Source organism: Taudactylus pleione, unplaced genomic scaffold, assembly GCF_031769625.1.
Source record: "Taudactylus pleione unplaced genomic scaffold, aTauple2 ptg002751l, whole genome shotgun sequence".
Classification (NCBI taxonomy): domain Eukaryota; kingdom Metazoa; phylum Chordata; class Amphibia; order Anura; family Myobatrachidae; genus Taudactylus; species Taudactylus pleione.
In genome coordinates, this window is record NW_028287126.1 from 1,309,052 (window position 1) to 1,327,512 (window position 18,461).

Below are 18,461 nucleotides of genomic sequence, written 5' to 3' on the forward strand. Positions count from 1 at the left end.
GGAATAATATTGTGCGACCACATCCCTTTTTTTCGGCGCGCGCAGTCCCTTTATTGAAAAAGCATAGAGGAGGGTGGGGGGGTGGGTGGTTGAGTTCCACCAGTTCTATAGGATCACTGTAAGCACTAGTTTCTCCCATTGCTGTGTTACATGGTGCCACCCCATGAACTGACCAAACCTCTACATTCACATCTGCGCACATTCTGAAAGATCTGCCCAATCACCCCCAGGCTGATTTGGACAGGGCGCCAATAGCGCGGTCAGACGATGGCACACATGGCCGGACGTGGTCATCAGACCAGATTCAGTCTGTCCCCCATCATGTAGCGATTGGGATCAGCTGTCTTTGTGAGTGGGTGGGTACAAGGTGAAAGATTCTGTCCATCGCAGTGTGTATATAGCACCTTACAGTACGTCTGTAGTCAGCACTAGGATTCCTGGCATGATTAGTGTAATATGAAGTCATTTGCTCCGGCTAATCTGGGGGAAGTGCAAATGTGTAAGTAACCACTACATCCTATATGTACCTAAATGCACATAGGGAGTGGTGGAGAGTATACAGAAGAGTCACTATCGTCTCTGTCCATGAGCCTGAAGGTCTATTCCAGCCACAAGGCATCAACTGCAGGACAGTCTGTGCATTCATTGGGCAACATTGCAGGACCGGTGTCCCCAGACCCCTGGGACAGCTTCATCACCGCATTGCAGGACCGGTGTCCTCAGACCCCTGGGGCAGCTTCATCATCGCATTGCAGGACCGGTGTCCTCAGACCCCTGGGACAGCTTCATCACCGCATTGCAGGACCGGTGTCGTCAGACCCCTGGGGCAGCTTCATCATCGCATTGCAGGACCGATGTCGTCAGACCCCTGGGACAGCTTCATCACCGCATTGCAGGACCGGTGTCGTCAGACCCCTGGGACAGCTTCATCACCGCATTGCAGGACCGGTGTCGTCAGACCCCTGGGGCAGCTTCATCATCGCATTGCAGGACCGGTGTCGTCAGACCCCTGGGACAGCTTCATCACCGCATTGCAGGACCGGTGTCCTCAGACCCCTGGGCAGTTTCATCGCTGCATTGCAAGGCCGGGTGTCCTCAGACCCCTGGTGCAGCTTCATCGCCGCATTGCAGGACCGGTGTCCTCAGACCCCTGGGGCAGCTTCATCGCCGCATTGCAGGACCGGTGTCCTCAGACCATTGGGGCAGCTTCATCACCGCATTGCAGGACCGGTGTCCTCAGACCCCTGGGGCAGCTTCATCACCGCATTGCAGGACCGGTGTCCTCAGACCCCTGGCGCAGCTTCATCACCGCATTGCAGGACCGGTGTCCTCAGACCCCTGGGGCAGCTTCATCGCCGCATTGCAGGACCGGTGTCCTCAGACCATTGGGGCAGCTTCTTCGCCGCATTGCAGGACCGGTGTCCTCAGACCCCTGGCGCAGCTTCATCACCGCATTGCGGGACAGGTATCCTCAGACCCCAGGGGCAGCTTCATCACCGCATTGCAGGACCGGTGTCCTCAGACCCCTTGCGCAGCTTCATCACCGCATTGCAGGACCGGTGTCCTCAGACCCCTGGGGCAGCTTCATCACCGCATTGCAGGATCGGTGTCCTCAGACCATTGGGGCAGCTTCATCACCGCATTGCAGGACCGGTGTCCTCAGACCATTGGGGCACCTTCATCACCGCATTGCAGGACCGGTGTCCTCAGACCCCTGGGCAGTTTCATCGCTGCATTGCAAGGCCGGGTGTCCTCAGACCCCTGGTGCAGCTTCATCGCCGCATTGCAGGACCGGTGTCCTCAGACCCCTGGGGCAGCTTCATCGCCGCATTGCAGGACCGGTGTCCTCAGACCATTGGGGCAGCTTCATCACCGCATTGCAGGACCGGTGTCCTCAGACCCCTGGGACAGCTTCATCACCGCATTGCAGGACCGGTGTCCTCAGACCCCTGGGGCAGCTTCATCGCCGCATTGCAGGACCGGTGTCCTCAGACCATTGGGGCAGCTTCATCACCGCATTGCAGGACCGGTGTCCTCAGACCATTGGGGCAGCTTCATCACCGCATTGCAGGACCGGTGTCCTCAGACCCCTGGCGCAGCTTCATCACCGCATTGCGGGACCGGTGTCCTCAGACCACTGGGGCAGCTTCATCACCGCATTGCAGGACCGGTGTCCTCAGACCCCTGGGGCAGCTTCATCACCGCATTGCAGGACCGGTGTCCTCAGACCCCTGGGGCAGCTTCATCACCGCATTGCAGGACCGGTGTCCTCAGACCACTGGGGCAGCTTCATCACCGCATTGCAGGAGCGGTGTCTTCAGACCCCTGGGGCAGCTTCATCACCGCATTGCAGGACCGGTGTCCTCAGACCCCTGGGGCAGCTTCATCACCGCACTGCAGGGCCGCTGTCCTCAGACCATTGGGGCAGCTTCATACCGCATTGCAGGACCGGTGTCCTCAGACCACTGGGACAGCTTCATCACCGCATTGCAGGACCGTTGTCCTCAGACCCCTGGGGCAGCTTCATCACCGCATTGCAGGACCGGTGTCCTCAGACCCCTGGGGCAGCTTCATCACCGCATTGCAGGGCCGCTGTCCTCAGACCATTGGGGCAGCTTCATCGCCGCATTGCAGGGCCGCTGTCCTCAGACCCCTGGGGCAGCTTCATCGCCGCATTGCAGGACCGGTGTCCTCAGATCCCTGGGGCAGCTTCATCAACGCAGGAACCTTTTTTTTCTTATTTTAATTTCATCCTTTTTTATTGATAAAATTGACAAACTTACTTTTTGAATTCTATATTCTCAAAAAGTAAAAGTGGATAGCTATACTTCAGACATCTTCACTACCGGGTTTCAGCACCATGGGAACTAAGCACTATGGTCCTAATTTGAGTCGCAGGCAGTGCCGATGTTCACGGAGCTGAGCTATTTTCTGCTACTAAGCGTGCGCAAAAATCCCTATAAACGCACGGTAACAGATCGGTCTTGGAAAAATGCTGGGCGTTCCTTGGTGGCTAAACAGACGCACAGAGATGGTCTTATGGGCGTGTCGTGGACCTGTCGCCAAAGTGTTGGTGTACACAGGCGATTCATCGTTCACATTGGGGGCTGTACTCGGACAGAAAAACAAGAGATATGGTAAGAACTTACCTTTGTTATCTCTGTTTCTACGAAGTCCATAGGGTCCACAGGGTTGACCTTGGGGTATAGCTGGATCTGGATCCACGGGCACCACGCAGTTAAAGCTTTGCAGCTCCCAGGATGCACTTGGGTCCGTCCTCCTCTATACCCCGCCCCGGCCACAGGCACCTCAGTTGGTAAGCAGCTAAGGCCGGAGGAGGAGACTAAACAGAGAGAAGGAAGACTGGAACACACAAGAAACCATACTCACAGAAATGGGAGACGGAAAACCGGTGACCAGCCACACAGCCCATTTGAAGCCAGGTGCGTCAGGGCGGGCGCCCTGTGGACCCTATGGACTTCGTAGAAACAGAGATAACAAAGGTAAGTTCTTACCATATCTCTTGTTTTCTACTTCAGGGTCCATAGGGGGTCCACAGGGTTGACCTTGGGGATGTCCCAAAGCAGTTCAACTAAGGGCGGGGACGCTCCTGTGCTGAAAGGAGTACCCGGCGCCCAAAGGATGCATCCTGAGAGGCGAAGGTGTCAAACGCATAAAACCTCAAAAACGTCTGAATTGAAGACCAAGTAGCCACCTTACACAGCTGAACAGCGGAGGCGCCACGTCTAGCAGCCCAAGAGGGACCCACAGAACGAGTGGAATGAGCCTTAACAGAGGCTGGCACAGGTAAACCCTCCTGCGCATAAGCCTCACAAATAACTGAACGAAGCCAACGGGCTATCGTTTGCTTGTTGGCAGGCCAACCCCTCTTGTGAAAACCAAAGAGGACAAACAAAGAATCCGACTTCCTAACCGAAGCAGTCCGGTCCACATAGATTCTAAGTGCCCGGACCACATCCAAGGAAGTCTCACCAGCCGAAAGATCAGGTGACTGAAAAGCTGGCACAACAAGTTCCTGATTAATGTGGAACTTTGAAACCACTTTGGGCAAAAACTCAGGACGCGTGCGGAGCACTGCCCTGTCCTGGTGAAAAATCAGAAAAGGAGGGCGACAGGAAAGCGCCCCCAATTCTGAAACCCTCCTGGCCGAAGCAATTGCCTGGAGAAAAATGGTCTTAAACGTCAGCCACTTGAGCTCCACCGACTCAAGCGGCTCAAAAGGAGGACCCTGCAAGACCCTCAGTACCACCGTCAAGTCCCACGGAGCCACCGGAGGCACGAAGGGAGGCTGGATCCTGAGAACACCTTGGAAAAAGGTGTAAACATCTGGCAGTGTAGCAATCAGTCGCTGAAACCACACGGACAAAGCAGACACATGAACCTTCAGAGAGGCCAGGCGTAAGCCGAGGTCCAAACCCGATTGAAGAAATTCCAAGATTCTGGAAACCCGGAACACCTGCGGATCATAGTTTCTGGATTCACACCATTGAAAATAAGTGCGCCACACCCTGTGGTAAATCCGCGCGGAGGCAGGCTTGCGTGCCCTAAGCATGGTACCAATCACTGAACTGGAGAAACCCCTAGACCTCAAGACGGCTGTCTCAAGAGCCACGCCGTCAAAGACAGCCGACCCAGATCCGGGTAAAGGCAGGGCCCCTGAGACAACAGGTCCCGACGCTGAGGAAGAAGGTACGGAGCGTCGATGGAGAGGCACCTCAGATCGGAGTACCAAGGACGTCTGGGCCACGCCGGAGCCACCAGCACGAGCGTGCCGCCGTCCTGCTTGAATTTCCGCAGAACCCGAGGAAGTAAGGCTATCGGAGGAAACAGATACGCCAGGTGAAACGTCCATTTCACCGACAGAGCGTCTACCAGACAGGCGCCTGCGTCTCTTGTCCTTGACCCGTAAACGGGCAACTTGTGATTGTGACGGGAGGCCATCAAGTCCAGCTCCGGCAGCCCCCACCTGTCCACGAGTAGCTGAAACACCTCTGGGTGAAGCGACCATTCCCCGGGATGCACATCGTGACGGCTGAGGAAGTCCGCCTCCCAATTGAGGACTCCGGGAATGAAGACTGCCGAGATCGCTGGAACATGACACTCCGCCCAAGCAAGAATGCGAGACACCTCCGACATTGCTGCCCGACTGCGAGTTCCCCCTTGGTGGTTGATGTACGCCACCGTGGTGGCGTTGTCGGACTGCACCTGAACCGCCCTTCCGTGAAGAGCGGGGCCGGACGACTGCAGGGCCCTGTACACAGCCCGCAGTTCCAGGATGTTGATGGGGAGAAGTGCTTCTTCCGCGGACCAACGACCCTGAAGCGATAATGAGCCGGTCACTGCCCCCCAACCCCGAAGACTGGCATCCGTCGTGAGCAGGACCCAGTCCGGGATCCAAAAGGGGCGCCCCTCGACCAGATGCACCGTCTGAAGCCACCAAGCCAAAGACTGCCGAACCTCCGCGGACAACACCAGCATCTGAGAGCGGATCCGGTGAGGTAACCCGTTCCATTCCGATAGAATCAGCCCCTGCAGGGGCCCGGGAATGGAACTGGGCAAATTCCACCATGTCGAATGTCGACACCATGGACCCCAGAACTCTCATAGCTGAATGGACCGACAGGCGGCAACTGCTCAGGCAACTGTGTATCCGCAGCTGCAGGGAGGAGACCTTCTCTGGAGTCAGGAAAATCCGCTGCTGACGAGAATCCAGCAGGGCTCCCAAATGAACCATCCGCTGTGATGGAATCAGGGAGGACTTCTTCCAGTTTATCAACCACCCGTGTGCTTGAAGACAAGCAATGGTCAGGTGGAGATGTCGAAGAAGCACCTCCGGGGAGCTCGCCAGCAGCAGAAGATCGTCCAGGTACGGCAACAGACGTAGACCCTGACCCCGAAGGTGGGCAGCCATAACCGCCATCACCTTGGTGAACACCCTCGGAGCCGTGGAAAGGCCAAAAGGCAACGCCCGAAATTGGTAGTGATGTTTCAGGATAGCAAACCTCAGATACCGCTGATGTGCCGGTGCTATGGGCACATGGAGATATGCGTCCTGGATATCGAGGGAGACCATATAATCCCCGGGTTCCATCGCCAGAATGATGGAACGTAACGTTTCCATCCTGAACCTGGGAACTCTGAGGTATCTGTTCAGAGACTTCAAATTCAGGATAGGGCGATGAGAACCATTGGGTTTCTGTACCAGAAACAGAGTAGAATAGTACCCCGTCCCGCGCTGAGACTGCGGAACGGGAACAATGACCCCTGCTTGTAGCAAGGATTCTATAGCTACCTGAATCTGACCAGCTTTGGTCTTGTCCAGAGAAGGACTCGTACAGAAAAACTGGTGGGGCGGCCTGAACCGAAAAGACAGGGCGTACCCCTGAGAGACTACTTCTCGAACCCAGGCATCCGTGGTGGTATTGTGCCAACACTGGGCGAATTGGAGAAGTCGGCCTCCCACTCTGGGGTCCCCCAGAGAGAGGCCCGTCCCATCAGGCAGCAGGCTTATCCTCCTGCTTGGAAGAAGGGTGCCGAGCACTCCATGCCTGCTTCTTGGGCTTGGGTGCGGCCTTGGTCGCCGAATGTCTCGGGAAGGACTGGCCCTTGGCCTTACCCTGAACCCGAAAGGACCGAAAGGCAGAGCTCCTCACCTTAGCCGGCGCAGAGGCCGAAGGGAGAAAAGCCGACTTGGACTTAGCCAAAGTATCCACTATTCTGTCCAAATCCGGACCAAATAGTAAATCACCATTAAAAGGCAAAGCCTCCAGACCCTTTTTTGAATCTGCATCAGCCCTCCAGGACCTCAGCCACAGGGAGCGCCGAGCAGATACCGCTGCAGCCGACACCCTAGAAGTGAGCAGGCTGGCATCCAAAGACGCTTCCCCAATATAGGAAGCTGCATCCCGCATCTGTCCCACTAACGCTCTCTGGATATCCGGAGCCTCATCAGGAAAGGTATCCTCCAAGGCATTGGCCCATGCCTCAATGGCTTTAGCCACCCAGGAGATAGCCATGGACGGGCGAGCCACCGCCCCGGAAAGAGAATAAATGGACTTTAAACAAGTCGCCACCTTCCTGTCCGTGGGATCCTTCAAAGAGGAGATAGACGGCAATGGCAACGTCGCGCTTTTGATCAAGCGGGTAACGTGGGAATCCACCGCCGGCGGAGTTTCCCATTTCCTGCAATGAGCTTCAGGAAAAGGATAGTTCGCCGCCAACCTTTTCTGTGGATGGAACCTCTTACTAGGTAATTGCCAGGCCGCCGCCATATGATCCGATAATTGATCAGACAGGGGGAACACAGTTGAGGTCACCTTGGCCTTTTTAAAATTAGGAAACTTCGACCTAGGAGCCGGCGCATCATCCTCAACATGTAGGATAGCCCGCACCGCCCTAACTAAGGCTGGAACATTAATGGAGGACTTAGCTTCCACCTCCTGCCCCATGACATCAGAGTCAGAGTCCTCATGGATTTCTCCATCATCTGAGGACACTTCCGAGTCCGACAACTGCGCAGCTAGTGAACTCACAACCGGACGTTTAGACACCCTTGGTGGCACATCACCTTGCAACATAGACTGAAACGCCGAGGATGAAGCCGCCAGACTCTGTACGGAGCTGGATAGAACATCCACCCAAGGCGGAGGAGCCGTCGGAGCAACACTCTGCAAAGGCACTACAGACTGACACGTCCCTGGGGAAGACTGCACATACACAGGCAGTCCCGAGTAAGGACCCACAGTCTGGGCCCCGGGGGAAGACCGCAACATTTGTGGAACCCTCGGGGAATGGGAGATGGTGGGCTGCGGTAACGCCCTAGAAGGGACCGCTGATGGGACCGATAACCGGTCCGCAATAGACGCCAGCACCTGTGAAAACATCGCCCAAGGAGGGTCCTGTGATACAGGGGGGTTGGAGGGGCCCGGTACCAGCTGGCACCGCCCGCACAGACCATCCTGAGATAAGTCCTCCCCATCAACTCCAGCAGCACAGCGTCTGCAGGAAAATAACACAGGAGCCACAGAGCGCTCAGTCTCCTCATCCGACATGATACCGTAAATACACAAGAAATAGGTATCACCAGAGGAATTACGGTTTTAACACCCGCGCACTCACCAGTATGCGAAACAACAGCCCAGAAATGGTACTGTGTAGCACACAACAGTATGTGACTGACCCCACAAATACGTGTTTTATATATGTGAGGGTCTCAGAAAAACGCCCTTCCCCCACACACCTGCCGGGCCGTAGGAGAAGGAAAGGGATAGTTATAAGCTGACAGTAAGGAGAATAAGTCACAGACAGGCAGCACTAGCAATAGTCACATACAATGCAGAAAAGTTATACTCACTGCACCTTCCGCTACAATCAACCGCCCAGATTCAGTGTCTGGGAGGGCTATAGCGCTGTGTACACTGTCCTTTAGCAGGGGAGAGGTACACAGGGGGACCAGTCCACTTGATACCGCCTGGGAGTCTGCGATGTGCCAGTAAAGATGGCCGCCGGAGACCTCAGAGGAGGAGTGGCCGAGAGATAAGAGCAGCTCAGCGACGCCAGACTGCTAGTTGAAAGGCGCGCTGAGCTGAGGGGAGGAGCCGCTAGACAGGGAAGGCTGCCTCCCCTGGCTAGCAATTAACCCCCGGGTTGCCGGTCCCGCTACCAGCCTGATACCCTGGTGGTCTAGCGGACACGCGGGGTATTCCTCAATTGAGGGGGAGCCCGCCGCCGCTAGCGCCTCCGGTCTGTCCCCAGAGACCGGAGGCTCCTGACTGCATTAAAGTATCCGCGGGCCGCCGCACGCGGCGACCCGCGGCTTACCTGATCCCCGTCGCGTCCGGCAGCAGTCAAGGGAGTCCCCAGAGCCCGGCTAGTACAGGCTCTGGGGTCCCGCCGCGATCCCCAGAGCTGTACTGGCGTCGCGGCGCCAGCGGGGAGGAGCGGCAGCGTGGACGTCCTAAAGGACAGTCTGATGCTGCCGCTCTAAAAGTGTAAAAAAAAAAAGAAAAAAATAAAAAATTTCTCTTTTAAAATAAAGCTTAGGGGCTGCTCCTGCAGCCCCACTGCGACAGGGTGACCCGACTCCGGCCGGGCACCAACTAAAACTGAGGTGCCTGTGGCCGGGGCGGGGTATAGAGGAGGACGGACCCAAGTGCATCCTGGGAGCAGCAAAGCTTTAACTGCGTGGTGCCCGTGGATCCAGATCCAGCTATACCCCAAGGTCAACCCTGTGGACCCCCTATGGACCCTGAAGTAGAAATCTGGACTTGCCATAGGGCTGGTGCAAGTTTCGATGGTCTGACCGATGGCGGAGTCTAAAGACGCACCAGGCGATATTACAGCGTTCTGCAGATGGCTCAACGCACGCGTCTCAGTTCATTTGCATAAAGTCAGCCAGTCCCTGTTTTCCCAGGCCGCGGACAGATGCCAGGGTGCAGTAACTGCTAGTAACATGGGCTGATTAATGAACCAATAAGAGATGATTGTTTTTCCTGCTGCTTTGCATTTACCTGCACTAGTTGTTCCTCCACCTGTGTCTTGAGAACATCGCTTACAATGTGTTTTGGCTCCGATTCATGTAAACATCTTTATATGGCTTACAAATGAGGGTTTAACCTGGCATGTGAAGCCCCAGAGCCGTCTGCAGGTGAGAAGCCGGGGCAGGAACGCTCTTGCCTAATTCAATAACCAAAAGTACCTTATTGCTCAACTGCCAATCAGCACAATAATTTAATTTATATGCTAATCAGCTCAGGCATTCCGTAGTCTCCACTAAACTGAAAAACAAGATAACGTCCAACATGTAACATACGGATCACCCAGTCAGAATAAGTGTTCGGATAAGCGGCTTCACCACCATTAAGACTTAATTCACCTGCTCGTTCTTCTACATATGTAAAACAATTATACGGCTTAACAAAGTCATACAAGGGCCAACAACTAAAAGAAATTCCTTACGACGTCTAAATGTAAACCCCCCCCCGTGTTGTCGTATTGCTTTGGGAGGTTCGGGAGGACTCTCGGGGGCAGTTATGAAATGAACAGAGATGAAGAAAAACAGAAACACAGGTCAAGTAGCATCAATCACTTATCGCAAATCATCAGCTCTCAAAGGACTCAAGACTGAGAAACAAAAGCTTTATTACATTATATCTTAAGCAGACAACAGCCGGTTACATGTTAATTGACTGCCGGAGACGCCCCATTGCCGAGGCCCCTATGCCAGTGAGCAGACTGCACAAATGGACACGTACAGTAAAGATGCTGAATCGTCACACACATCACTTGTATCACACAAAGCCCCGACTGCTCCAGCCCGATTCAGCGCAGTGCGATAGCGAGATTGTCATCGAAACACATCCAGAAATGATTGGGTTCTTCTGTAGCACTGGCTACAGCAACACAGGGGTCCGCAGAGGAAGGAGGAGACCACAGCAAGCGCAGACTGGTCCCACTGAGCCAATCCCCTCCCCCGGTTGCCGCCATGACACAAAAGAGCATGTTGTAGAGAAGGTGGGCATGCATTATTTTCTTTGGTGGGCTGGAAACTTCATGCAATATAGCGAAGAGAGGAGCGTGTCCCTCCTGGGAATTTCGTTTGCAGTAAATTGTTGGTTCACTGCGGCTTCCTGTTGTCCTTTGCGGATTCTGGAACACTCACACAAACGCACTAAAAACAAACAAAAAATGGCAGCCAGCGTGGGCAGCGCGATCTGAATTTATGTGATGACACGAACGCTTCTGAAACTGAAGATAAAAGTAGTATTTGCCGCCAGATGAGACTGTGGTGTTGTCGGCAGATCTTAGAGACCGCAGGCGAGCTAACGCACTTCTCTCCCCATGTTCACCAAAATTTCAAAAATAATGGAGGAAAAAACATTACTGCAACACCCAGGGGAGGAAAACGGAGCATCCACAGGCTAAAAGCAGACTCCTCTCTCACGGGAGGAGCTCAAGGAACAGAGTTCAAAAGATCCTTAAGAAAGCTGTCTGGGTCGCTGATTTCAGATAAAAGACCTGGAAAACAAAGAGAAAGGCATGAAAGCCATCTATAATGTGTTCCTGGGGAGTCCTGCCAAGTTCACGTGAAACAACAAGGGCTGAGTCAAGGCAAAAAGTACGGGACGACCGGCCAGAAAAACGCTCTCTTACGTGTTACACTGCGAGACCAATGACTGAGAACTAAACGGGTCCCCAGACAGCGGGGTTACACAAGGGTTACTTGTCCTTCCAATAAGCAGATCTAGACTCCTGCACCTGTTTACTTGCCTTGACTAAAGCTTATTATCCTAACAAATGGCAGGACAAAAAGAGAGGGATAAAGGATACCAACCAGCCACATCCATGAACTCTGAGAACGACTCTACGGGCATGAACTCGTCCTGGAACGTCTTCAGGGCTCTGTCTGCGGCCTCGTAGATGGGCATGTCGTTGAGACGGATGTAATCTGCCAGGGAGTAGGACCAGCCTCCTTCTGTGTTACTTATCGGTACCTTCTGCAACGTAAACACAATTCATGCTGTAACTGCTGCGTGGCGATCACAGGCTCTGTATACTATATTACAGGCTTTCTATACTGAAAAAAATTAATATACAGCCTTAAAAATACTATACAACAGCTAGAAGCTTGAATATTTATATAGCAATATGTTTCCATTTCAAGCAGCCTGGTCTTTAGTCGGCCATCTGCTGGCCACCAAGATAAATTGCTGAAGTGCCTTCTACCAGTGTATTGGTCATCAGGGCCGGATTAAGGCTGGTGGGGGCCCCCTCCAAGCCATTACGGAGCCTACCCCACCCCTTGACATGTTATGTGACACTGATGAGGAGACTCGGGAACAGGTGCCCGCTGGACACCTGTTCTCGGCAGGGTCACATCGTCCCTGTGTGGGGACTCTGGGGCGACCGTCCCCCCGTTTATCCGGCCCTGTTGGTCATAGAGGTTACCAGGGGCCAGCTCCAAGCCTCAGTGGCCAATACAAGATTTTCAGTGTAACATATATAGGAGGGAACTCAATTAGGGGTGAGTCGGCCCGCCCCGTGAGTAAGCACGGCTATTTGCCGTACTTAATCGCAGCCCGTAGGGATACATAGAAAAACCTACGAGTACGGGGCCAGAATGGGCTGAGAGAGGGGCGAGTTAGTTCCAGAACCTATGTAAGGAAACCACCGCTTGTAATTGGTAAATTTACCTCTAAATATTATTTCAGCACCCTAAGAGTCGCTGACAAGCCCTAATTCTGGCTGGGATGCCAGTACTGGGCGAGACACACGCTACAAGCAAAGGAGTGACTTAGACATACCACGGTGACAGGGAACTATGTCATTGCACTCAGTGATGAACCTCTAATGAGTTTCAATAGTAGCAGATTACATTGTTTCCTGTACATTTGTTGTCGCAATCAGAACGATTGTCTGTATTAAATCATTACCTTAAACATGCTGTAAATGAGGTCAACCAGGGCCCAGAAGAGCAGGCTGGACCGATACACAGAATAGTCTTTCACAGTTTTTTCTGTCAATCTGTAGGAGAGGGGGGAGAACAAGTACATTGGTGAGCGTCCACAGTCCAGGACCCATCTACTCATAGACCAAAGTCTCAGCGGAACTAGATCTCCCAGGCTCTCACATTAGCGCGGACGGACAGGACGGGGGGGCTGTGATCTCTCAGTGCGGATGACTACAGCGGTATGCGAGTGAAGATGCGCAGGTCGGGAGGTGTGTACTGAATGAGCAACTGGCTTCACCAAGAGATAATCTCTCTCCTGGAGATTGTGTGTTGTTACCCGTGGTTACGTGGGTTTTCTCCCACACTCCAAAAACTTATTTGGTAGGTTATTAGCTTCTGACAAAATATGACCCCTAGGGGTAAATTTACTAATATGGGAGTTCTAGAAGGTGCTAGATAAATGAGAAGTAGAATCTGATTGGTTGCCATGGGCAACATCACTTCTTAAATATTACTCCCATCTTAGTAAATTTACCCCCTAGTGTGTAGCTGTGTGAGCATGTGATCGGGAATATAGAGTGTAAGCTCCACTGGAGCAGGGGCTGATGTGAGTGACTGATATATTCTCTGTACAGCGCTGCGGAATGTGCGCGTGCTATATACATATTACCAGTTATGTATATAGTTAGCGCACACGCCTGTACTGCCCCACTACACGCCTAGGAAGGAAGGAAGTCTTAGTGCTGAAAATCTGCAGCTCATCCCTCCTACCCACCGGCGTTTAGTATATGGTAGACCCTCCTTTATGGTGTTATTAATGATCTACAGCAGCGTAAAAGTCTATTAATAATACATTTATGAACCACTGCCATAAACCCTCAATCTACAGAAGAGAAAACAAGCACAGATGGGGAGTGTCAGCTGCAGAACATGCCTACAGAGCCAGGCCGCTCACACAGACAGGCTCACCTAGCTGAGGAATCTCCGCAACACTCCGGTATAACCACTTACACTGTGCTAATGACTTATCTCACGTCACAGTGGTTCTGGGGAAATTCACTAAGGCATGAGAAAATCGTTGGGCAACTGAAGGCTGGGCAGCGACATTAGCCCTCGGGGAGATTCCTTCAGGTCCTGAGACATCTTTTGAACATACCACTAAAAACAGAGAGAGCATCCGGCATTTCCATCCAGTCATCAGAAAACGAGCCTCGGAGAGTCTTCAGATAACATACACACAACGGTCATGAGCTCCCCCTGCAGCCAGTGGCCGTACCTGATAACTTACTTTGTGTGTGCAGATAGGTGGGTGTATGAATCCAGAATCCGTGTGCCCCCCGCGCATACACCACACTGCTTCCCTGTATGTAGGAACCCTCGTATCTATATCACTTTCCTGCTGGCCGAGAGGACCGAACGACACCAACATTACAGCACTGTCTATGTGGACTCCAACTTAGGGCCGTATTCAATTTGACGCGAAGAGTCAGTTTCCGCGTGTTTTTGGCGGAAACTTTTCGCTGATGACGTCATTTTCGCCTGTTTTGCTTTTATACACGTATTCAATTTGAAAGACTTTCTGCCTAGGCAGAAAGTCAATGCAATGTAAAAGGCGGAAAAGTATCGCCTATGAATGGGAGGCGGGAAAAAAGTGCAGTTTTGGGGTGCAACGTTACGGGAACCCCCCGAGCAGCCTTCAGACAGTCCCCCAAAGGTAAACTGTGTCAAATTTTTATTTTGTTAAAAAACACTTTAGGACACCCCAAAAAATTACTTTGAAAAAGGGGCGGAAAAAAATTGTTGGGGTACAAACTTAAAAACTAGTGAACTTGACTCTGGGGGGTCCCCAAGTGTTTTTTTGATTGCAGGTGCTTGTGGCAGGTGGATTTTTCACGATTATTTCAACTTCACTTTAGCAACTTTTAAATATGCTGACCCCCATTTTCAAGTACCCCAAATTTGCTGGGATTACTTGTTTTCTAGAAAAAACGCTCCTGAATACTATTCTGCACCACGTATAGAAAAACGCTATTTAGCAGCTATTCAGCCAGTTTAAAAACACCAAATACCTTCAGAAAGCCAAATCGGGGGTAACCATAGCTAACCCCATGTCAGAGCATCGTTTGGGGGGTGTCAGGCTGATTTCCCCAAATCTGACAGTACTTTCCGCCTGTTCAAGTTTCGCCGGGTCCCGTTTTCACGTACTTTCAAATTGAATACGGGGTATTACCATCCTCTCCAGAACATTATTTTAGAGAGTAGCGATTCGGCTTGGTACCAGCGGCCCTTAACAGCAAGACCACCACCACACCCTAAGGGGCCTGTGTGTGTAGACACCAAATGCCTATGGGAAGAATAGAGCCTAGTCTGCATCCACCAGACGAGAGAGACTCACAGGGGGTTATGCATCTAGCTGGTGACCCTTCTCCACAGAAAGTAATACTATACAATGGGACCTGGAGGTCACTCGCTGCTAAAGGGAAGACTTCTAGGGACTAATTAGCCAACCAAAAATCAATGGAGGGGTTATTGCAAGATGAAGGCCTGCCGTGCTCCCCCCGTCAAAGAGCCTTGATTGGTAGTACCCCTCCCAGGTATGTATCTCGCCCCTGGCATTAGCATAGCCATCACAATGACTATTTAGCTGTGGAAAAAGCAAAGACAGACGCCCTGCGGGATTGGATGCATGTTACCTGGTTGCCCCTCCGGATGAGACCGCCCGCACGTGGCTGACCACTAGCAGGCGCCGCAGTACGTCTATGCGGATGGTTTTCCATTTCTCTGTAGGCAGGAGATGTAGTGCTAAGACTGTGAAATAATGGGGCCCATCCACCTCGAAGGCACTTTCCACCCACTTCTCTTTGGGCTGTTCTAGGAAGTTCTGCACAATTTTCTCCTCGCGGGATATGGCCCGAGTTCTAGAATGAAGAGAAGGCCAAAGATCTGTTTATTCCTTAAGGCACTGATCAATCTGTGAGGCTCTGTTACATTCTTCCAAAGATTAAAACAATAAAAAATAAAAAAATCTTTCCCATAATAGAGTAAGCATGAAACATTTCTTCCTCATTAGAGGGAACCCATATTAACAGCGCTAACCCGAAACTTCATATCAACCAAAACAAAACATGGACAGGCGCCAGGGGAGGGCGAATAATGCAGGAGGTGTTTAACTCAGAATCGGTATGAAATACCGCCGGCCGCATGGTTCGATTCCCGGCAGTGGCAGCCCGACAGCGCTGGAAATCCCGATCGTCCCTAGGTAAGTATTAACTAACCTAACCTACCCCCCTATCCCTAACCCTCCCTTAGGGGTGCCTAACCCTAACACCCCCCCCAAGTGCCTAACCCTAATCCCTCCTCTAAGTGCCTAAACCTAAGTCCCCTGGGGGGGTGCCTAACCCTAACCTCCCCCCTGGGAGTGCCTAACCCTAACCTCCCCCCCGGGGGTGCCTAACCCTAACCCTCCCTCTCCCTAGCGTAGCCCTAACCTCCCGGGGGGGTGCCTAACCCTAAGTATCCCCAGGGAGCTCTAAAAGTAACCCTTCCCCCCCCTCCCCGCGGCTGTCCGCTCGTCGGGTAAATGAGTGGCGTCTACATCTAGACGCCGGTCATTTCACACTCGCCGGGATAGGACAGTCGGGAAGCCGGCTGTCGGTAGAATATTAGCCGGCTTCCTTATTGCATCCCGTTTAACTCGGGCAGCCTGAGAATCAGAATCGGTAGGGGAAGCCCCAGTCCTGTAGCTGGGGTCTATGAGGGCTCCGCTGGAGATTCTGGGTCAGATGGCACTAGGCCCTACACAGCAGATATAGCGCCGGGGCCTGGCGCGGAGATGGGAGAGCGGCACTGACCGATATCAGGAAAGCAGCATCTATAGGGATTAAGGGATTTCTAGAGCGGATATTGGAGGAAGACTGAAAGGCAGAACTTCCTTACAGAGAAGGTGATCGAGATACGGGCAGGCTCCCAGCTGTGCTGATGGAGATTCAGAGTAAAACAATACATGGGACAAACGCACTGGTTTTGTGAATACCAATTTCTACTTCAGGGTCCATAGGGGGTCCACAGGGTTGACCTTGGGGTATAGGTTGGGAACCAAATCCGGGCACCACGCAGTTAAAGCTTTTAGCTCCCAGGATGCACTTGGGTCCACTCTCCCTATAACCCCACCCCCAGCCAGAGGCACCTCAGTTTAAGTTGTGCCCGGCCGGAGTCGGGTCACCGTTTAGTGCAGTGGGGAGCTGATTAGCAGCCCCTAAGCTTTATTTTTTTCTAAAGGACAGAGTTTTTTATTTTTCCTTTGGATTCTTCAGAGCGGCAGCGTCAGACTGTCCATAGGACGTCTAAGCTGCCGCTCCGTCACCCCGCTGGCGCTGAGACGCCAGTACAGATCTGGGGATCTCAGCGGGACCCCAGAGTCTGTACTAGCCGGACTCTGCGGGCGCCCAGGACTGCTGCCGGATTCACGGGGAGCAGGTAAGGCGCGGGTCACCGCTTGCGGTGATCCGCGCATTTGAAATGCAGTCCTGTGCCTCCGGTCTCTGGGGACAGACCGGAGGCGTCGGCAGTGGCGGCGGGCCCCCCATACCCCGTGTGTCCACTAGACCACCAGGGACTTAGTGTTCGGTGCAGGGAGCCGGCGTCCCGGGGGTTAATAGCCGGCCAGGGGAGACAGCCTTCCCTGTTATAGCGGCTCCTCCCCTCAGCTCAGCGCGCCTTTCAGTATCCATAGTCTGGCGTCGCTGAGCTGCTTCCTCCGCGGGCCACGCTTCCTCTGAGGTCTCCAGCGGCCATTTTATCTCTGTGGTGCAGCAGAGATCTCTCAGGATGGCAGTGAGTCCAGTCCCCCTGCGTACCTCACCATTAGGTCAGTGTACACAGCGCTGTAGCCTTCCCAGACACTGAATCTGGGCAGTTGAATGCAGTGTAATAGTGCAGTATATTATATGACATGTTTATGTATATATGTGTATATCTGCATTGTATGTGACTTATGCTAGTGCTGACTGTACTTTATTCTCTCACCTGTCAGTGTATATCTATCCCTTTCCTTATCTGCCCTAATACAGCTGTACTTGGGGTGGTTCTGAGACCTCACATTTATATACTTGTTAATATTTGTGAGGTTTGTCACATACTGTTGCGTGCTGCACGTTGCCATATTTTGAGTGGAACTGTGTGTTGCATACGCTGAAAATGGGTCCCTGCAGCTAATTTTTTGTTTCAGTCAGGACCAGTATAGCGCTGCTTGATCACAAGGCTTGGTCAGATATGTCTGACCAGGAGATAGAGCGTTATACTGCACCCATTTTTACTATCCTGCAAGCCATGTGCTGCAGGTGTTAGTGCGGAGGATTTAACTCTTAAAGGGTTCTGTATGTGGCGTCATCGGGTGCCGGTCCCTTTCACGACCCCCTTGGGCTGTTTGTTTTCTCGGGATCCTCTTAATTGCGGATCGCCGGGCGGGCCCCATTGTTGTACCTCACTTGGGGTTACTTCACCATACTGCCCTTTTCATCTCAGGGTATCTCGCAGTTTCTTGCACTCTTCCCCTGTGACACAGACTACCGCTCCCTACAGGGGTTTTTTCGAGTATATGAATTCCCCCTGGTGCCACAATAGTCTGTCATGCCCCTTGCAGGGATTACCACAACAGCCACCCTGGGTGGAAGTCGTTTTTCTATGAAACGCAAATTGGCGTGGTTGACGCCCTGTGGTTACTTCCCACTTGGCTCTACCGTGAACTGGATACTGTTTTGGGCTCTTTCCCTCTTACACGGGGGGGAAGCCTATCTCAAGTATTATTATCCCTGCTTTCGGGCTGGTAGCAGGTCCATTCTGGTTAGAGTGAATGTTGACCTGCACCTGTATCATACACCCTCAGTATTACGTGCATTCTGGGTCCCTGTTGCTGACTAGCGGGTGGATCGCAGGGCGGGACTCTGGCTGTTGCCAGATATGAGGTATTACAACAGTGTTTGGTCTCCTGTCC

The 18,461-nt window shown here is 52.7% G+C and overlaps 1 protein-coding gene across 11 annotated transcripts in view; it reads right to left on the bottom strand.

Moving 5' to 3' along the window:
* Positions 1–10,144: 10,144 nt before the first annotated feature.
* UBR4 (ubiquitin protein ligase E3 component n-recognin 4) overlaps positions 10,145–18,461 on the bottom strand; it is a 97,062-nt gene continuing 88,745 nt past the window's right edge. For all 11 annotated transcript variants that reach the window (XM_088466286.1, XM_088466285.1, XM_088466282.1 and 8 more), the window contains 4 exons: positions 15,163–15,387; positions 12,453–12,543; positions 11,354–11,516; positions 10,145–11,037 (listed from right to left, as the gene is read on the bottom strand). In XM_088466286.1, the coding sequence (XP_088322412.1) occupies positions 10,973–11,037; positions 11,354–11,516; positions 12,453–12,543; positions 15,163–15,387 (544 nt within the window). In that variant the 3' untranslated portion in view covers positions 10,145–10,972. The remainder of the gene's footprint in view (positions 11,038–11,353; positions 11,517–12,452; positions 12,544–15,162; positions 15,388–18,461) is intronic.